The sequence below is a fragment of the Erpetoichthys calabaricus genome, chromosome 9 (assembly GCF_900747795.2).
Source record: "Erpetoichthys calabaricus chromosome 9, fErpCal1.3, whole genome shotgun sequence".
NCBI lineage: Eukaryota > Metazoa > Chordata > Cladistia > Polypteriformes > Polypteridae > Erpetoichthys > Erpetoichthys calabaricus.
Window position 1 is genome coordinate 73,378,470 of NC_041402.2, and position 14,941 is coordinate 73,393,410.

General features: G+C 39.0%; 1 protein-coding gene across 6 annotated transcripts in view; it reads right to left on the reverse strand.

Annotated features, from left to right (window-relative positions):
- The window catches only part of piezo1 (piezo-type mechanosensitive ion channel component 1), a 389,501-nt gene that overhangs the window by 93,150 nt on the left and 281,410 nt on the right, over positions 1-14,941 (reverse strand). For 5 of the 6 annotated variants that reach the window (XM_051932193.1, XM_051932192.1, XM_051932195.1 and 2 more), the window contains exons 18-21: positions 14,404-14,507; positions 4,867-5,027; positions 3,791-3,967; positions 589-714 (exon numbers count right to left, since the gene is read on the reverse strand). In XM_051932193.1, the coding sequence (XP_051788153.1) occupies positions 589-714; positions 3,791-3,967; positions 4,867-5,027; positions 14,404-14,507 (568 nt within the window). The remainder of the gene's footprint in view (positions 1-588; positions 715-3,790; positions 3,968-4,866; positions 5,028-14,403; positions 14,508-14,941) is intronic. The other variant, XM_051932194.1, reaches the window with a different exon arrangement.

The window sequence follows — 14,941 nt, forward strand, 5'->3', positions numbered from 1 at the left end:
TCCAGTTATGACCATTACGTGTAGAATTTCGAAATGAAACCTGCCTAACTTTTGTAAGTAAGCTGTAAGGAATGAGCCTGCCAAATTTCAGCCTTCTACCTACATGGGAAGTTGGAGAATTAGTGATGAGTCAGTCAGTGAGGGCTTTGCCTTTTATTAGTATAGATTAATTTAAGTCACTTTGAAAAGATCTGTTTTCACTTTGAGGTTATTCAGTCATTTCTGTTGATATATGTCAAACTAGCCCAATTAAATCCATTGTGGTTCAATGTTGTACCACAATACAATATGAATACTTCCAAAGGAGGTACAAAACTTTTGAAAGGCACTGTAGCTTGAAGAGTATAAATTAATTAACTGAAGGGATTTAAAATTTTTTCACTTTTAAAATTTTGAACATTTACGGTTTCTTGTTTAACCATAATGATACAGCCTATCCCAAGAAATATGGCATTGGATAGTTTTCCATTTTACTGTATTTACTGTTCAAGGTGTAAAAATAAATAAATCAGAACTGGCATACCAAGTAAAGGCTCAGCAACAACAGAACAGTCTAATCTTATTGTATACTCCAAACCACATTCTTACCTTGATGTAATTAAGAATATTGATGCTCTTGCCAAAGCCAAACCAAACTGCAGGGTCTACAGGCTCCTTATAAAGTAACGAAAGCTGTATGTCATTTTCATTTAGGTTTGTTTCATTTAACTGTGGCTGAAAGTTAAAACAAACATTTGTCTTTAGATTAAATACAGTATATTTGTTTTATTTTCAAACAGCTACAATAATCAATCTTTATATAATACAATACAATACATATTACAAGTGACTGCAAAAATGGCAACTATATTTCTTTAGCATATCTAGGAAAAATGGACCTCTAAAGAGGAGTGCAATAGGTCATGCAAGATTACAGAAGAACAAAAGGTAAGTGCAATGGCTCAACATTTTGTCCCTGTGCATTGCACAGATACTGTGAATTCTGCTTCAACCTGTAGTCATAGTCAGTTGAAAATGCTTATTGATAATGATATTGCTATTAACTATTTTTCTTTACAATAAAGTAGGTTGCAGTACTTTACAGCAAAATGCACTTTTGAAAAAAAATCTGGGTATTACAGCATTGAAAAGTTCCTGGTGCACATTATTACACACAGTACTTTCAATAAATTATTAAGGCTTGAATCAGTTCATATAAAATAAATGTATGCCTTTATGTTTTACTGCTGCTACAAGCCTGTAGTAGAAGCTTGGGATGCACTCTGTTAGGAGACTGCCCAATCCTAGCAATAGCATTACGCACAATGATGTGGTGCAGACCACAGGATCTCCCATTGTTATATAAGTCAACAGCACTTTATTAGCTGCTGTGTCTGACACCTCAATATGTAATCCAAAACCACATATAGTTTTGCTTGAAAGACTGCAAGATACACTGTATCCATATACAGCTGTGATAAGGTACTCAGTAAACCAGAAAGTTTATTACAGCTAGACTAATCCTGATATTCAGGATTATAGAAACAATAGAGGGATAAAGCTGATGTCACATACAATTAAATTTGGAAAAGGGTTATAGAGAGAAGACTTAGGGAAGAGACCGTCGCAGGAGAGGGGCAGTTTGGTTTTATGCCAGGGAGAGGAAAAACTGATGCAGTCTTTGCATTGATAGAGCTGATAGAGAAGTATCAAGAATAACAGAAAGGACTGCACATGGTATTTATTGATCTGGAGAAAGCTTATGATAAAGTGCCATGTCAAGGTATGGAGGTGCATGTGAGAGAAAGGAGTACCAGAGAAGTAAGTGTGGATTGTCCAGGATACGTATGAGAAAATGAGGGCATGAGTTTAAAGCAGTGTTGGGGTAGCAGACAAGATCCCAGTTAGAGTAGGTCTGCATCAGGGATCTTCTTTAAGTCCTTACCTCTTTGAGCTGATCGTGGATGTTGAATCGTGGGATAAAAGATCAATCCCCCTGGTGCATGCTTTTTGTTGATCACACTGTGTTGTGTAGCACCAGAAAAGAGGAAGAATGGAAGAATGCTGAAAGAATGGAGAAGGGCTTTGGAAGATAGAGGTTTGAAGATAAATAGGAAGAACACAAAATATAGGAGGTTTAATGATGATCAGGATTCAGACGTTAGCATCCAGGGAGAGCTATTGTAATGAGAGGATAAATTTAAATATCCAAGGTCGATGGAAGCCCAATATGGAAAACTAGATGCAGAGATAACCCACAGAATGCAGTGTGGATGAAACTATTTTAACACTAGAATCCCTGAAGCCTACGAAAATATTCATAATGCTGGGCCACATTAAATTACCTCGCACCTCCTCATCAGCACATTTGTTTTGCAAATGTGCCTATCTGTACTGGCATTGGAATTGTATAAGTTAAATAACATAGCATTTTTTGGAATACATACATTTCATTTGTGTTCCGTGTCTACAACGATCTATGTAAATGTATGATGACAGGAAATGCAAGGCAAGAAATTCTGAACACATAACTAAAACAGAATTTTTTTCATGTTATAGTATTAATGACAAAATGTTGACGTGAAGTATATAATGTGAGAAGACTGAATTCCAAATATCAAATAAACACTTTCACAAAAGATATAACAAAACAAGTGTGCTTTTATTCAAGAACATAAAAGAAATTGATAAATTTACATGTTGCTGTCAATGTGTAAAAACTGAAGCCCAAATATCAATCAGTACGAAGCAGACATGTCCACTTGGCTGGTGCAGACGTAAGAACTGTTGTCTCATAATCAAGAGATTGCAGGTTCGTGCACAGGTCCTCCCAGCATTTAGCGTTTTGAGTAGTGAGCTGCTATTAAAATTACTATTGTTTAACAAAAACATACATTTGATTTGAGTCTGTAACAGCCAGTGTAAATTTATCGTACTTGTAAAAGTTAGCTTTTTTTTATTCAGTTTTATTTCCTCAGTCGCGTTCACGCTCCCCGTGATCTGAGACTGTTAGTTTTCAAATAAAAACTATTTTCAAATAGTGTCTGACTTTAGCTGTCTGGGTGGGGGGTGGGTGATGGGTAAGCAGGCCACCTGCTGCCAATGCTGATTGACACATTTGCAAAACAAAGGCACTGATGAGGAGGCGCGAGGGAATTTAAGGTGGCCCAGCATTACAAATATTTTCATAGGTTTCAGGGATTCTAGTGTTAAGAAGGTATAAGGAGTATTGTGTGATGGAAAAATTAAGACCAGCAATGCTGTATGGAGTTGAGACATGGGCAGAAAAGGGAACAGAATGTTGAGATGAATGTGTGTGCAGTTACAAAAAAGGACTGAATGAAAAATCAGACCATCCAAAGAACAACAAAAGAGGGACAGATATAAAAGAAAATACAGGAATGTAGAATGAAGTGGTATGGTCATGTGATGAGGAGATACAGTGAATATGTTGGCAAAAGAGTGATGGGAATGGACGTACAGGGGAAGAGAAAGCAAAGGAGGACAAAGTGGGGGGTGGATGAATAAAGTAAAAAGATCTGAAGGAAAAGGGCTTGAATGGCAAGGAGGTGCAGGTCCAAGCTATTTGAAGAAGGCTGCCTAAGCACATCAACCACACACACTAGTGGGAAAGGATGAAGGGGAAGAAGAATAAGATGAAGATGACCTGCAAACGGCTGAAAAACCAACATGCAATAGTGTTCACAATACATGAATAAAACAAAGGCTAACTAATTAATTGTCTAAAAAAAACCTAAGCATATTACTAAGAAACATTAAATAAAAAAGTTGTGTATAGAACATTATATACCTTTGTGCAATTGCTGGAGTACTCAATGGGGCTGACAACACTCAACTGGTAAAGCATTTTGCAGACAATGATCACACAGGCCCAAACAGTGGAGAGACAGGAGGCCATACGGCGGAAGCGGGAGTAAGGCATGGCAAAACACCAGAGCACAACCAAGACAAGGTTCATCACTGAGGGCTAAAAGAAGACATCTTGGTTGAGGTCTCACTTGTACAAGCATTGTAAACATTGTTCAATTCCAACATATGCTAGAGACATATATGTAAAATCAATGTTTCAAGAAAGAAACTTTTACTATATAATAAAATTGACATCCATGCCTGCATTAGTGCACCATATATTTTTATTGTATTTCACAGATGCTTTGTTACCAATGGTGATCTGCCCACCTACATTATAAATACATTCACAGATTCAATAACATTTTTACACTCATCCTCTGTGGCTGATTTGTATTTCTTACCTTTTGATTTAATTTAAATCTTTTATATATTGGAAATTAAAATGTAGTTAATTAGTTGCACTGAAATGTCACGGTGTGAATGAGTATAGGGATATATGTGAAGTTATTCTATGATGGAATAGTGAACCCTAAGAAAATAATTTCTACCTTTTACATTCTGGTGCCCTGCAAACCTGTACTAAACAGAGAGAACATTCTCTTATTAAGACCTGACAGAGTGGGCGGACCAGGGCAAACCACTTAATCTGTCTGCAGTCAGACTTTAAACAATCTCAGTAAAGTTCATTGTAAATGTATTCATAGTAAAAGGCAGCCAAATATATAAAAGTGAATGAATGAGGGGCAAAACATCCCTGTACAAAGCATCAGTCCATTGCACAGCACACTCACACACTCCGACACTTACAGTACAGCAATTTAGATTTGCCAGTTTCACTAGCCTTTACATTTTTGAGAAGTAAAGGCTAGCTACTAGCTCAAACCACTTTCAATTTGGGAAAATTCAGTCCAACTGAACATGAAGCAATTCAATAAAAATATAAAAAATGACTACACATTACAAGGTTAGTTATTCATTTCATATGACTTACAGTATAAGAAGAGTGATGCTCACCTCTCTGAGTGCCACCCAGATGTTAAAAAAAGCAACTATTTTAAGAATATGAAGCTCTAGGATCCTCCAGATAAAGCTCTGCACTTGGGTCAGGATTTCAGCAAATTTTTTAAATAAAACCTTCAGGCGGTTCATGACTAGACCCCACTTACTGGGTACATCTGGCAAAAGGAAAAGTAGAAAATAATCTTCAGCAATCTCTGGTCACTTCACCTTCATAAGCAGTTTGTTCATTTGAGTAATTAATGAATTGTTAACATGGATGCTGATGTTCTTTTTTCATCTGAATCTGTTACATGTATTTACAGTAAGTGTGTATTGGAAACAATGCTATGTCTAAGATTAAAACATCTGCAGCAAAAAATTGTATTTTCTTTCTGCAGGAACACCATACTGAAGAGGTACAGTGCATCCGGAAAGTATTCACAGCGCATCACTTTTTCCACATTTTGTTATGTTACAGCCTTATTCCAAATGGATTAAATTCATTTTTTTCCTCAGAATTCTACACACAACACCCCATAATGACAACATGAAAAAAGTTTACTTGAGGTTTTTGCAAATTTATTAAAAATAAAAAAAACTGAGAAAGCACATGTACACAAGTATTCACAGCCTTTGCCATGCAGCTCAGAATTGAGCTCAGGTGCATCCCGTTTCCCCTGATCATCCTTGAGATGTTTCTGCAGCTTAATTGGAGTCCACCTGTGGTAAATTCAGTTGATTGGACATGATTTGGAAAGGCACACACCTGTCTACATAAGGTCCCAAAGTTGACAGATCATGGCAGAGCACAAACCAAGCATGAAGTCAAAGGAATTGTCTGTAGACCTCTGAGACAGGATTGTCTCGAGGCACAAATCTGGGGAAGGTTACAGAAAAATTTCTGCTGCTTTGAAGGTCCCAATGAGCACAGCGGCCTCCATCATCCGTAAGTGGAAGAAGTTTGAAACCACCAGGACTCTTCCTAGAGCTGGTCGGCCATCTAAACTGAGCGATCAGGGGAGAAGGCCTTAGTCATGGAGGTGACCAAGAACCCGATGGTCACTCTGTCAGAGCTCCAGAGGTCCTCTGTGGGGAGAGGAGAACCTTCCAGAAGGATAACCATCTCTGCAGCAATCTACCAATCAGGCCTGTATGGCCAGACGGAAGCCACTCCTTAGTAAAAGACACACGGCAGCCCGCCTGGAGTTTGCAGTTTGCCAAAAGGCACCTGAAGGACTCTCAGACCATGAGAAAGAAAATTCTCTGGTCTGATGAGACAAAGATTGAACTCTTTGGTGTGAAGGCGTGATGTTTGGAGGAAACCAGGCACCGCTCATCACCAGGCCAATACCATCCCTACAGTGAAGCATGGTGGTGGCAGCATCATGCTGTGGGGATGTTTTTCAGTGGTAGGGACTGGGAGACTAGTCAGGATAAAGGGAAAGATGACTGCAGCAATGTACAGAGACATCCTGGATGAAAACCTGCTCCAGAGCGCTCTTGACCTCAGACTGGGGCAACAGTTCATCATTCAGCAGGACAACGACCCTAAGCACACAGCCAAGATATCAAAGGAGTGGCTTCAGGACAACTCTGTGAATGTCCTTGAGTGGCCCAGCCAGAGCCCAGACTTGAATCCGATTGAACATCTCTGGAGAGATCTTAAAATAGCTGTGCACTGACACTTCCCATCCAACCTGATGGAGCTTGAGAAGTGCTGCAAAGAGGAATGGGCAAAACTGGCCAAGGATAGGTGTGCCAAGCTTGTGGCATCATATTCAAAAAGACTTGAGGCTGTAATTGCTGCCAAAGGTGCATCGACAAAGTATTGAGCAAAGGCTGTGAATACTTATGTACATGTGATTTCGCAGTTTTTTTATTTTTAATAAATTTGGAAAAACCTCAAGTAAACTTTTTTCATGTTGTCATTATGGGGTGTTGTGTGTAGAATTCTGAGGAAAAAAATGAATTTAATCCATTTTGGAATAAGGCTGTAACATAACAAAATGTGGAAAAAGTGATGCGCTGTGAATGCTTTCTGGATGCACTGTAAGTACTGTAAGACAGCAGTGCTCTGTTCAGGGTCACAATCCTTTGAACAATTTTTGTATTTTATTTTGCTGTAGATCACATTAAATCTTGTTCTACTTTTACATATGCCCGCCATATCTCAATTCCAGCATTAGGTTCCACTATATCCTAACTACAGGGTCAAGGGGTTCTGCTGGAGCCAATCCCAGCCAACACAGGGCACAAGGCAGGAAACAAACCCCAGGCAGGGCGCAAGCCCACTGCAGTGCGTGCACACACACACCCACCCACTAGGGACAATTTTGAATTAACAATGCACCTAACCTGCATGTCTTTGGACTGTGGGAGGAAACCGGAGCACCCGGAGGAAACCCACACAGACACGGGGAGACACAGGGAGGACCCGGGAAGCGAACTCGGGAATCCTAACTGCAAGGCAGCAGCGCTATCCAGTGCGCCACCATGCCGCCCAGGTTCCACTATATTTAAACTGAAAAATTACTATTATATAAATTCAGAAGATAACCATTATCACTAAAGTTTTTTGCAATTGGTATTGAACCCCTAACTATCAATTACTAAAAATAATGTTTAATTTCAGAACATAAGGGCTTGAACAGAAAACATTTTTATACCACGAGGTGTATTTCTCTTTGCCATTCGTAATAAATTTGTCATGTAAACTTCATAATTTGAATAAAATCATATTTTTCCATTGAATTCTCTCACACATCAGACCACATGTTATACTATGTGTTTTTTATTTAAGTTTAATGTCACTATTCTCTGTGCCCACTGTTATACACTCATTCATACAAGATCAAGAGTCCCACGGCTTGATATGTCTGTCATAAGCTTCCCGTTTGTAATGCTGCGTGAAACCGTCAATAAAGAGCTAGAATTATCCTAACTTGTCGTGTAAGGCTGTAACCGTCATTTTGCATGCTGGGTGGGATAATACCTTTTTAATTTATAATAATTTATAATTCAGGTTAATTAAAACGCCGCAATATAAAAACACATTTCCAGAGAGCTAATGCCTCTTAAGGAAACACCACACTGTATCACTTTTTTTGTTAGAAGAAGAGTTAAATACTTGAGGATTTAGCAATGCAAATTCAACTAACTTGCACGTCATTGAACTGTGATAGGAAACTGGAGCACCAAGTGAAAACCCATTTAGACATGGGAGAACATGCAAAATTCATGCAGGGAGAACTCCAGTCTCCTAAATTAGACCTAGTGTTTGTGTGTATGTACCTTGTGATAGACTGGTGACCTGTCCTGATATTGTTCCTGCCTTCATGCCTGATGAAATACAGGATTAGCTTCAGCTGCCCCATGACCCTGCTCTGGACAAGCAATTTAGGAAATGGATGGATGGATAGATGGAATTATTAATACAAGAAAAGAAAATATCTCTTTAAAAAAAGTTGGCATTATGATGGAAAACATTAGGCAAGATCTTACTTTAGTAAAGTGAATGTTGTTAAAATTAATATACTTTCAAATCTTTTATTTTACAGAGCATCCCTATATATTGCCACACAAGTAGGACTGGTTAATCTCTTACATGTACTGATTTAATCATGCACCAGGGTACTAGCAGCAGGGTGGAAGGTCTGTTCTCACATTTTCCATTTCCCTCTTGACAACAGAAGAATAGCAACTGGAAAAAGCCTGGTGTCACTTCTGTCCCACCACCAGCTCCAATTCTTCCTCTCAACAGGAATAAAGCATTACGTGACTAACAGGAGTCTAACAGACACAGAAAGATTCTCCTATTTTATTTCAATTCCCTTCAGGGCTCACTAGAGGGTGCAAATTTCACACTTATGATTAACTTCTTTTTGGCATAAAACATGCATTAAATGGATATCTCCCATTGGAAGCCAGTACTCATAACTCATTTGTCACTTTATTTACAAGTTAACACTTTAGTTTAGGTACTGGAAAAATGCATCGATTTCTCATACACTGTTATGTAACAAAGCCTTTAACAAAGGCTTCTTTTTGTCTTAATGACACAAAGCATCAGAAAAGTGCTGATTCCTCAGCGCAGTGTGACTTATTAACAGCTAGTGATATGCTAGTATAATTACTTGTGAATATGTAGGATTCACAAGTCTTAAGCTGAAGTGTGCAATATCAAGAGAAGCACTTGAGCGCTCACTTACGTAAGTAACCTCTGACCATTTGAAAGTGAAGTTATTTTAGGAGGCTACATAGCAGAAATGAAAAAACACTTTTCAAGATTCTTTGAAAGTGTTAATACCAAAAGATGTCTTCGTTGAGGTCCTGTTAATTAGTATTATATAAGTAATAGGTGCATTTCTGAAGTACCTAAAGTGTTACCATTTACTATATTATATATACACTGTGTATAAATATATATACTCTATACAGTATATATAAAATCCTAATCCTAAAAGTGCAACAATTTTATGTCACTTTGTTTGTCATGCTTTAAATTGGGCTTATTTTAAAACCTACATATATATGTTTGGTATCATTCTTTTTGGAATTTATCGAACTTTAATGTGATGTTGTTAGATTTTCAGATTCTTATTCCGTTTTTAAATTATAAACTAAAAAATATCAAGAACTCGTTTCCCGTGAGATGAGACTTTGTGCTAAAAGACTTAACCACGCCTGGGGCCAGAAATAAAAGACAAAGAGTAGGACAGCTGCTGTACAGGCTTTTAAATGTTCGAAGCGCCATGCGAGATGCAGATCACGCGGCACGGCAGCAGCAGCAAGTCAGCAGCTGATCGAGCAAAGAGGAGGTAAAAAAACCTTTTTGTTTCCCATCGTATCACCGTTTACATATACAGTTAGGTCCATAAATATTTGAACACAGACAACTTTTTTCTAATTTTGGTTCTGTACATTACCACAATGAATTTTAAATGAAACAACTCAGATGCAGTTGAAGTGCAGACATTCAGCTTTAATTCAGTGGGATGAACAAGACGATTGCATAAAAATGTGAGGCAACTAAAGCATTTTTTTAACACAATCCCTTCATTTCAGGGGCTCAAAAGTAATTGGACAAATTAAATAACTGGAAATAAAATGTTCATTTCTAATACTTGGTTGAAAACCCTTTGCTGGCAATGACAGCCTGAAGTCTTGAACTCATGGACATCACCAGATGCTGGGTATCCTCCTTTTTAATGCTCTGCCAGGCCTTTACTGCAGTGGCTTTCAGTTGCTGTTTGTTTGTGGGCCTTTCTGTCTGAAGTTTAGTCTTCAACAAGTGAAATGCATGCTCAATTGGGTTAAGATCAGGTGACTGACTTGGCCATTCAAGAATTTTCCACTTCTTTGCTTTAATAAACTCCTGGGTTGCTTTGGCTGTATGTTTTGGGTCATTGTCCATCTGTATCATGAAACACCGCCCAATCAATTTGACTGCATTTAGCTGGATTTGAGCAGACAGTATGTCTCTGAACACCTCAGAATTCATTTGGCTGCTTCTGTCCTGTGTCACATCATCAATAAACACTATTGTCCCAGTGCCACTGGCAGCCATGCACGCCCAAGCCATCACACTGCATCCACCGTGTTTTACAGATGATGTGGTATGCTTTGGATAATGAAATGTTCCACACCTTCTCCATACTTTTTTCTTACCATCATTCTGGTAGAGGTTGATCTTGGTTTCATTTGTCCAAAGAATGTTTTTCCAGAACTGTGCTGGCTTTTTTAGATGTTCTTTAGCAAAGTCTAATCTAGCCTTTCTATTCTTGAGGCTTATGAGTGGCTTGCACCTTGCAGTGCACCCTCTGTATTTACTTCATGCAGTCTTCTCTTTATGGTAGACTTGGATATCGATACGCCTACCCCCTGGAGAGTGTTGTTCACTTGGTTGGCTGTTGTGAAGGGGTTTCTCTTCACCATGGAAATGATTCTGCGATTATCCACCACTGTTGTCTTCCGTGGACGTCCAGGTCTTTTTGCGTTGCAGAGTTCACCAGTGCTTGCTTTCTTTCTCAGGATGTACCAAACTGTAGATTTTGCCAATCGTAATATTGTAGCAATTTCTCTGATGGGTTTTTTCTGTTTTCGCAGCTTAAGGATGGCTTCTTTCACCTACATGGAGAGCTCCTTTGACCGCATGTTGTCTGTTCACAGCAAAATCTTCCACATGCAAGCACCACACCTCAAATCAACTCCAGGCCTTTTAGCTGTTTAACTGATAATGGCATAACGACGGACTCGCCCACACCTGCCCATGAAATAGCCTTTAAGTCAATTGTCCAATTATTTTTGAGCCCCTGAAATGAAGGAATTGTGTTAAAAAAATGCTGTAGTTGCCTCACATTTTTATGCAATCGTTTTGTTCACCCCACTGAATTAAAGCTGAAATTCTGCACTTCAACTGCATCTGAGTTGTTTCATTTAAAATTCATTGTGGTAATGTACAGAACCAAAATTAGAAAAAAATTGTCTCTGTCCAAATATTTATGGACCTAACTGTACATATATATATATATATATATATATATATATATATATATATATATATATATATATATATATATATATATATATACATATTGTGATGGATGGCCGGCAAAATATTCCGGCCTACCCCTCCAGGCCGCCAGGTGGAACTCTCCCAACAGCATGGAGGTTCCCCGAATTCCAGCAGGGCCTCATGGACCTTGTAGTTTGTATGCACAGCCCTGCTGGATACCATGGGGGCCACCGGGAGTCGCTGTAGGGTGGGCTGTCAGACCGTTATGTGCCCTATAACCTGGAAGTATGTCCTGGTCACATGAACAGGAGAAATGACGTACTTCCAGGTTGAAGAAAAGGACTTTTACCCTGACCCGGAAGTAATAAGGACTTGTGGATTGTTGGACAGGAACACCTCCAGGTCAGGGGGTATAAAAGGACTCTGGGAAAGCCCAGACACTGAGCTGAGCTGGGAGGAAGGGTGGCGAAGTGTCTGGGAGAGGAGCATTGGTATTTGTAGTGATTATTGATTTATTATATGTGTAGTGTGGAGTGGAGGGTTCTTTGTGGACGTAATTATTATAAAATAAATAAGTCTTGGACTTTTACCTGGTGTTTGGCGTGGTACCTGAGGGTTCAAGAGGTCGATAACAGCCTCTACTGCTACAATATATATATACACACACATACATATATATATATATATATATATATATATATATATATATATATATATATATATACACACTGCTGTTTGTTCACATATAGCTCATTTAAAAATTGTTGCATGCACAGAGCAAGTTCCAATTTCTGTACAAAATCATCAATCATCCACATGTCTACATCACATCTCTACACCATACTGGTATATCTTTCACAGCAATATTTGGAGTAAAATCAGGTTGGATAACATCTATGATGTTGATCTCCATGGGGTGGGAGGTGTGTGTGTGCTTCTGCTTCTATGGGAGGTTGGTGGGGTAGTTGAGATAAAGCACACATGCACGTGAGGGTGTGGTCTGTCTTGATTGCTCCATTGCTTTCCATGGTTTGTGACTGAGGCACTGAGCCCATAGATACATACAAGGGGGAAAAACAAACAAAACAGGAAGAAAGAACAGAGAAGAGATCAAATGGAAATGGAGGTTAAAGAAAGGCGAGATGAAGGCAAGAGGTGGAGAGAGCTTGCACAAGAGAGAGAGAGAAAAGGCAAGCAGCTGGGAGGAATTCTCTAGGGGAGCATGCGGCCAATGCTCTGGGGCTGAAGTAGCCCACTCCAGTTCAGCAATCAGGAGCTGGAGCAATGTGGTGCTCGATGGAGCCACTCGCCACATAAGATCAGAAGAAAGGCAGCAGGAGCTGCAAGAGAAGCAAGGCTTGGTGTGTCGTAATGTGGGGGAGCTGTGGGCCACAGGGACGCAATTCTGGCAGCAGGAATCAGAGGCTCGATGTGGTGCCCTTCTGTGCTCACAGACAGCTACAGGGGCCTGAGCCTAGGAGCAAGGTGGTTCGGCGAGGTGTCCTGCTGGGGAACCATGCGCTGCAGGGATGCGGATCTGTAGAAGATGGGTAGCTGTGGATGCTGGATGGGTGTCTCATCTACTATGAGGCCTTGTGAGAAGTAAGCAAAGGAGACATTGATTTTATAGGATTGCACTGGGGACTTAGATTAAAAGGAGAGTTTCCTGTTTGGGAGGTTTAACAACGCTTTTAAAGGAGTTTATTGACTTATTTTTACCCTTCACCTTTGCAGTTATTTATTTAGTGAACCTTTTGAACTGCACTCTTTGAGTTTTAATATAAGCACTCCATCACTTTTGTACCTCCCCTCGCTATGTATGTTTCCTCATTTGCTCAGCTCATCTCCATTACATTATTGATGGTGATGGGTCCAAGAAGCTCCCCTGAAGGCAACAGGGAATGTGGAGCCAACCAGCACTGTTGCATTTGGTGGCAGTGGCGAGATAAGCTGTGGCAGTGAGGAACAAAGAAAAGAAAAGAGAAATGAGAGAAATGGAAAAGATGGAATGAGGTTAAGAAAAGGATGGAGTAGAAGGGCAGGAATGAATGACAGCTGGTTCATGAGCAAGTAAGAAAAAGAGGAGGCAGACAGCCAGGTGGGACAGCCCCTTAAGGGGAGCATGTAGATGACGCTCAGGGGCTGAAGAAGGTCACTTGTTGTGCGTTGTGAAAGTGACTCTCCACAGAAGTCCAGTAAAGCAGTGAGAGGGGAGGCTCAGATAGGGAGCACTGGTGGAGAGCCATGGGCAGCAGGGACATAAGCCAGTTTAAGAAGGAAGGCTGTGTCAGTCAATTAGTTGTCCCCTCCTCCTGAAAGGTCTGGACAGGATAAAGGGAGGAAATGACAGGTTAAAAGGGATGCACTGGGGACGCGCTATTAAAAGATAGTTTCTTGTTTTAGGATTTTAACCTCACTTTTATATATTATTTATTTGAATTGTTTTTTAACCTCCACAAGTACTTCATTTTTATTTGATTATTTATTTATTGAAGATTGTTTGAGCAGTGCACTATTCATTTGAACAGTTTTTTTTTTGATTGTTAGATTTTAAATAAAAGCACTGTATCACTTTTGCACCTACCCCTTGGTTGGATGTCCTCATTTCCCTGACTCATCTTGGTTGCGATTTTGACTATGGTGAGTTCAAGAGGCTCCCAAAAGGCAAGTGGGAGCATGGAGCCAACCCACACCATGACTCAATTGGAAAATTATCTATATATTATCCCAAATAAGATCTTTGAGGTCTGTTCAGATATTTTTCCCAAATTGGCAATTTAATTCTTTGTAAAAACAGGACTGTTTTGAAATCTTTTATTTTTTGCTTTATTTTATATGAATAACAATTTTAGATGGCATCCTCTGAGTCAGGTTGGTGTTGCGAACTGGATATGACAGATTTTCTTTACAATATATTATTGCAATTACAATTTTTAAATTAGATTGCTTTTGCTCTTTAAATTAAAAAATATTTAAATAATTTGATGTTTAAATTAATCTTTATTTAAAACTCTTTCCAAAATACATGTGTCACTTACAGTCATCATCTGATTGATTATCCCCAGGTTTAGTCTGTTCATCTTCATGTCCATCCATCTCTTCCTCATCCTGTAAAAGTTCTGCTTCACTTTCTGGCTCCCTCCTGTCAGAATGTAAGCAACCTGTTATTGAGTAGCCTAATATCCTGAGGATAGAAACTGTCACTGAATCTGATGGTTTGACTGTTTATGCTTTTGTAGTGTTGTTTATATGAGAGGATAGAAAATAGTAAATATGCAATAGTTTAACCACAAGAAAAATCAGTATGAATATTTGTTAAAAAGACTGTTTTGGGTGACTAAAACTCTCCTATTCAATCCAACAATTTAACAAGGTAGAAAATTAAGTAAACTTATTACAAACATCATCACTTGACAGATGTAAAGGACAGAGTTTTGATTTAAAGTGGGTGGATGCAGGAAACAGGGAATTAAAAATATTAGCTGCACCACTGTTATTGTATAAAATGTTGCTTTATTTATATACATTCTCTTTGACAAAAAATGATCAAAAACAAAAAAAGAAAATTAATGACAA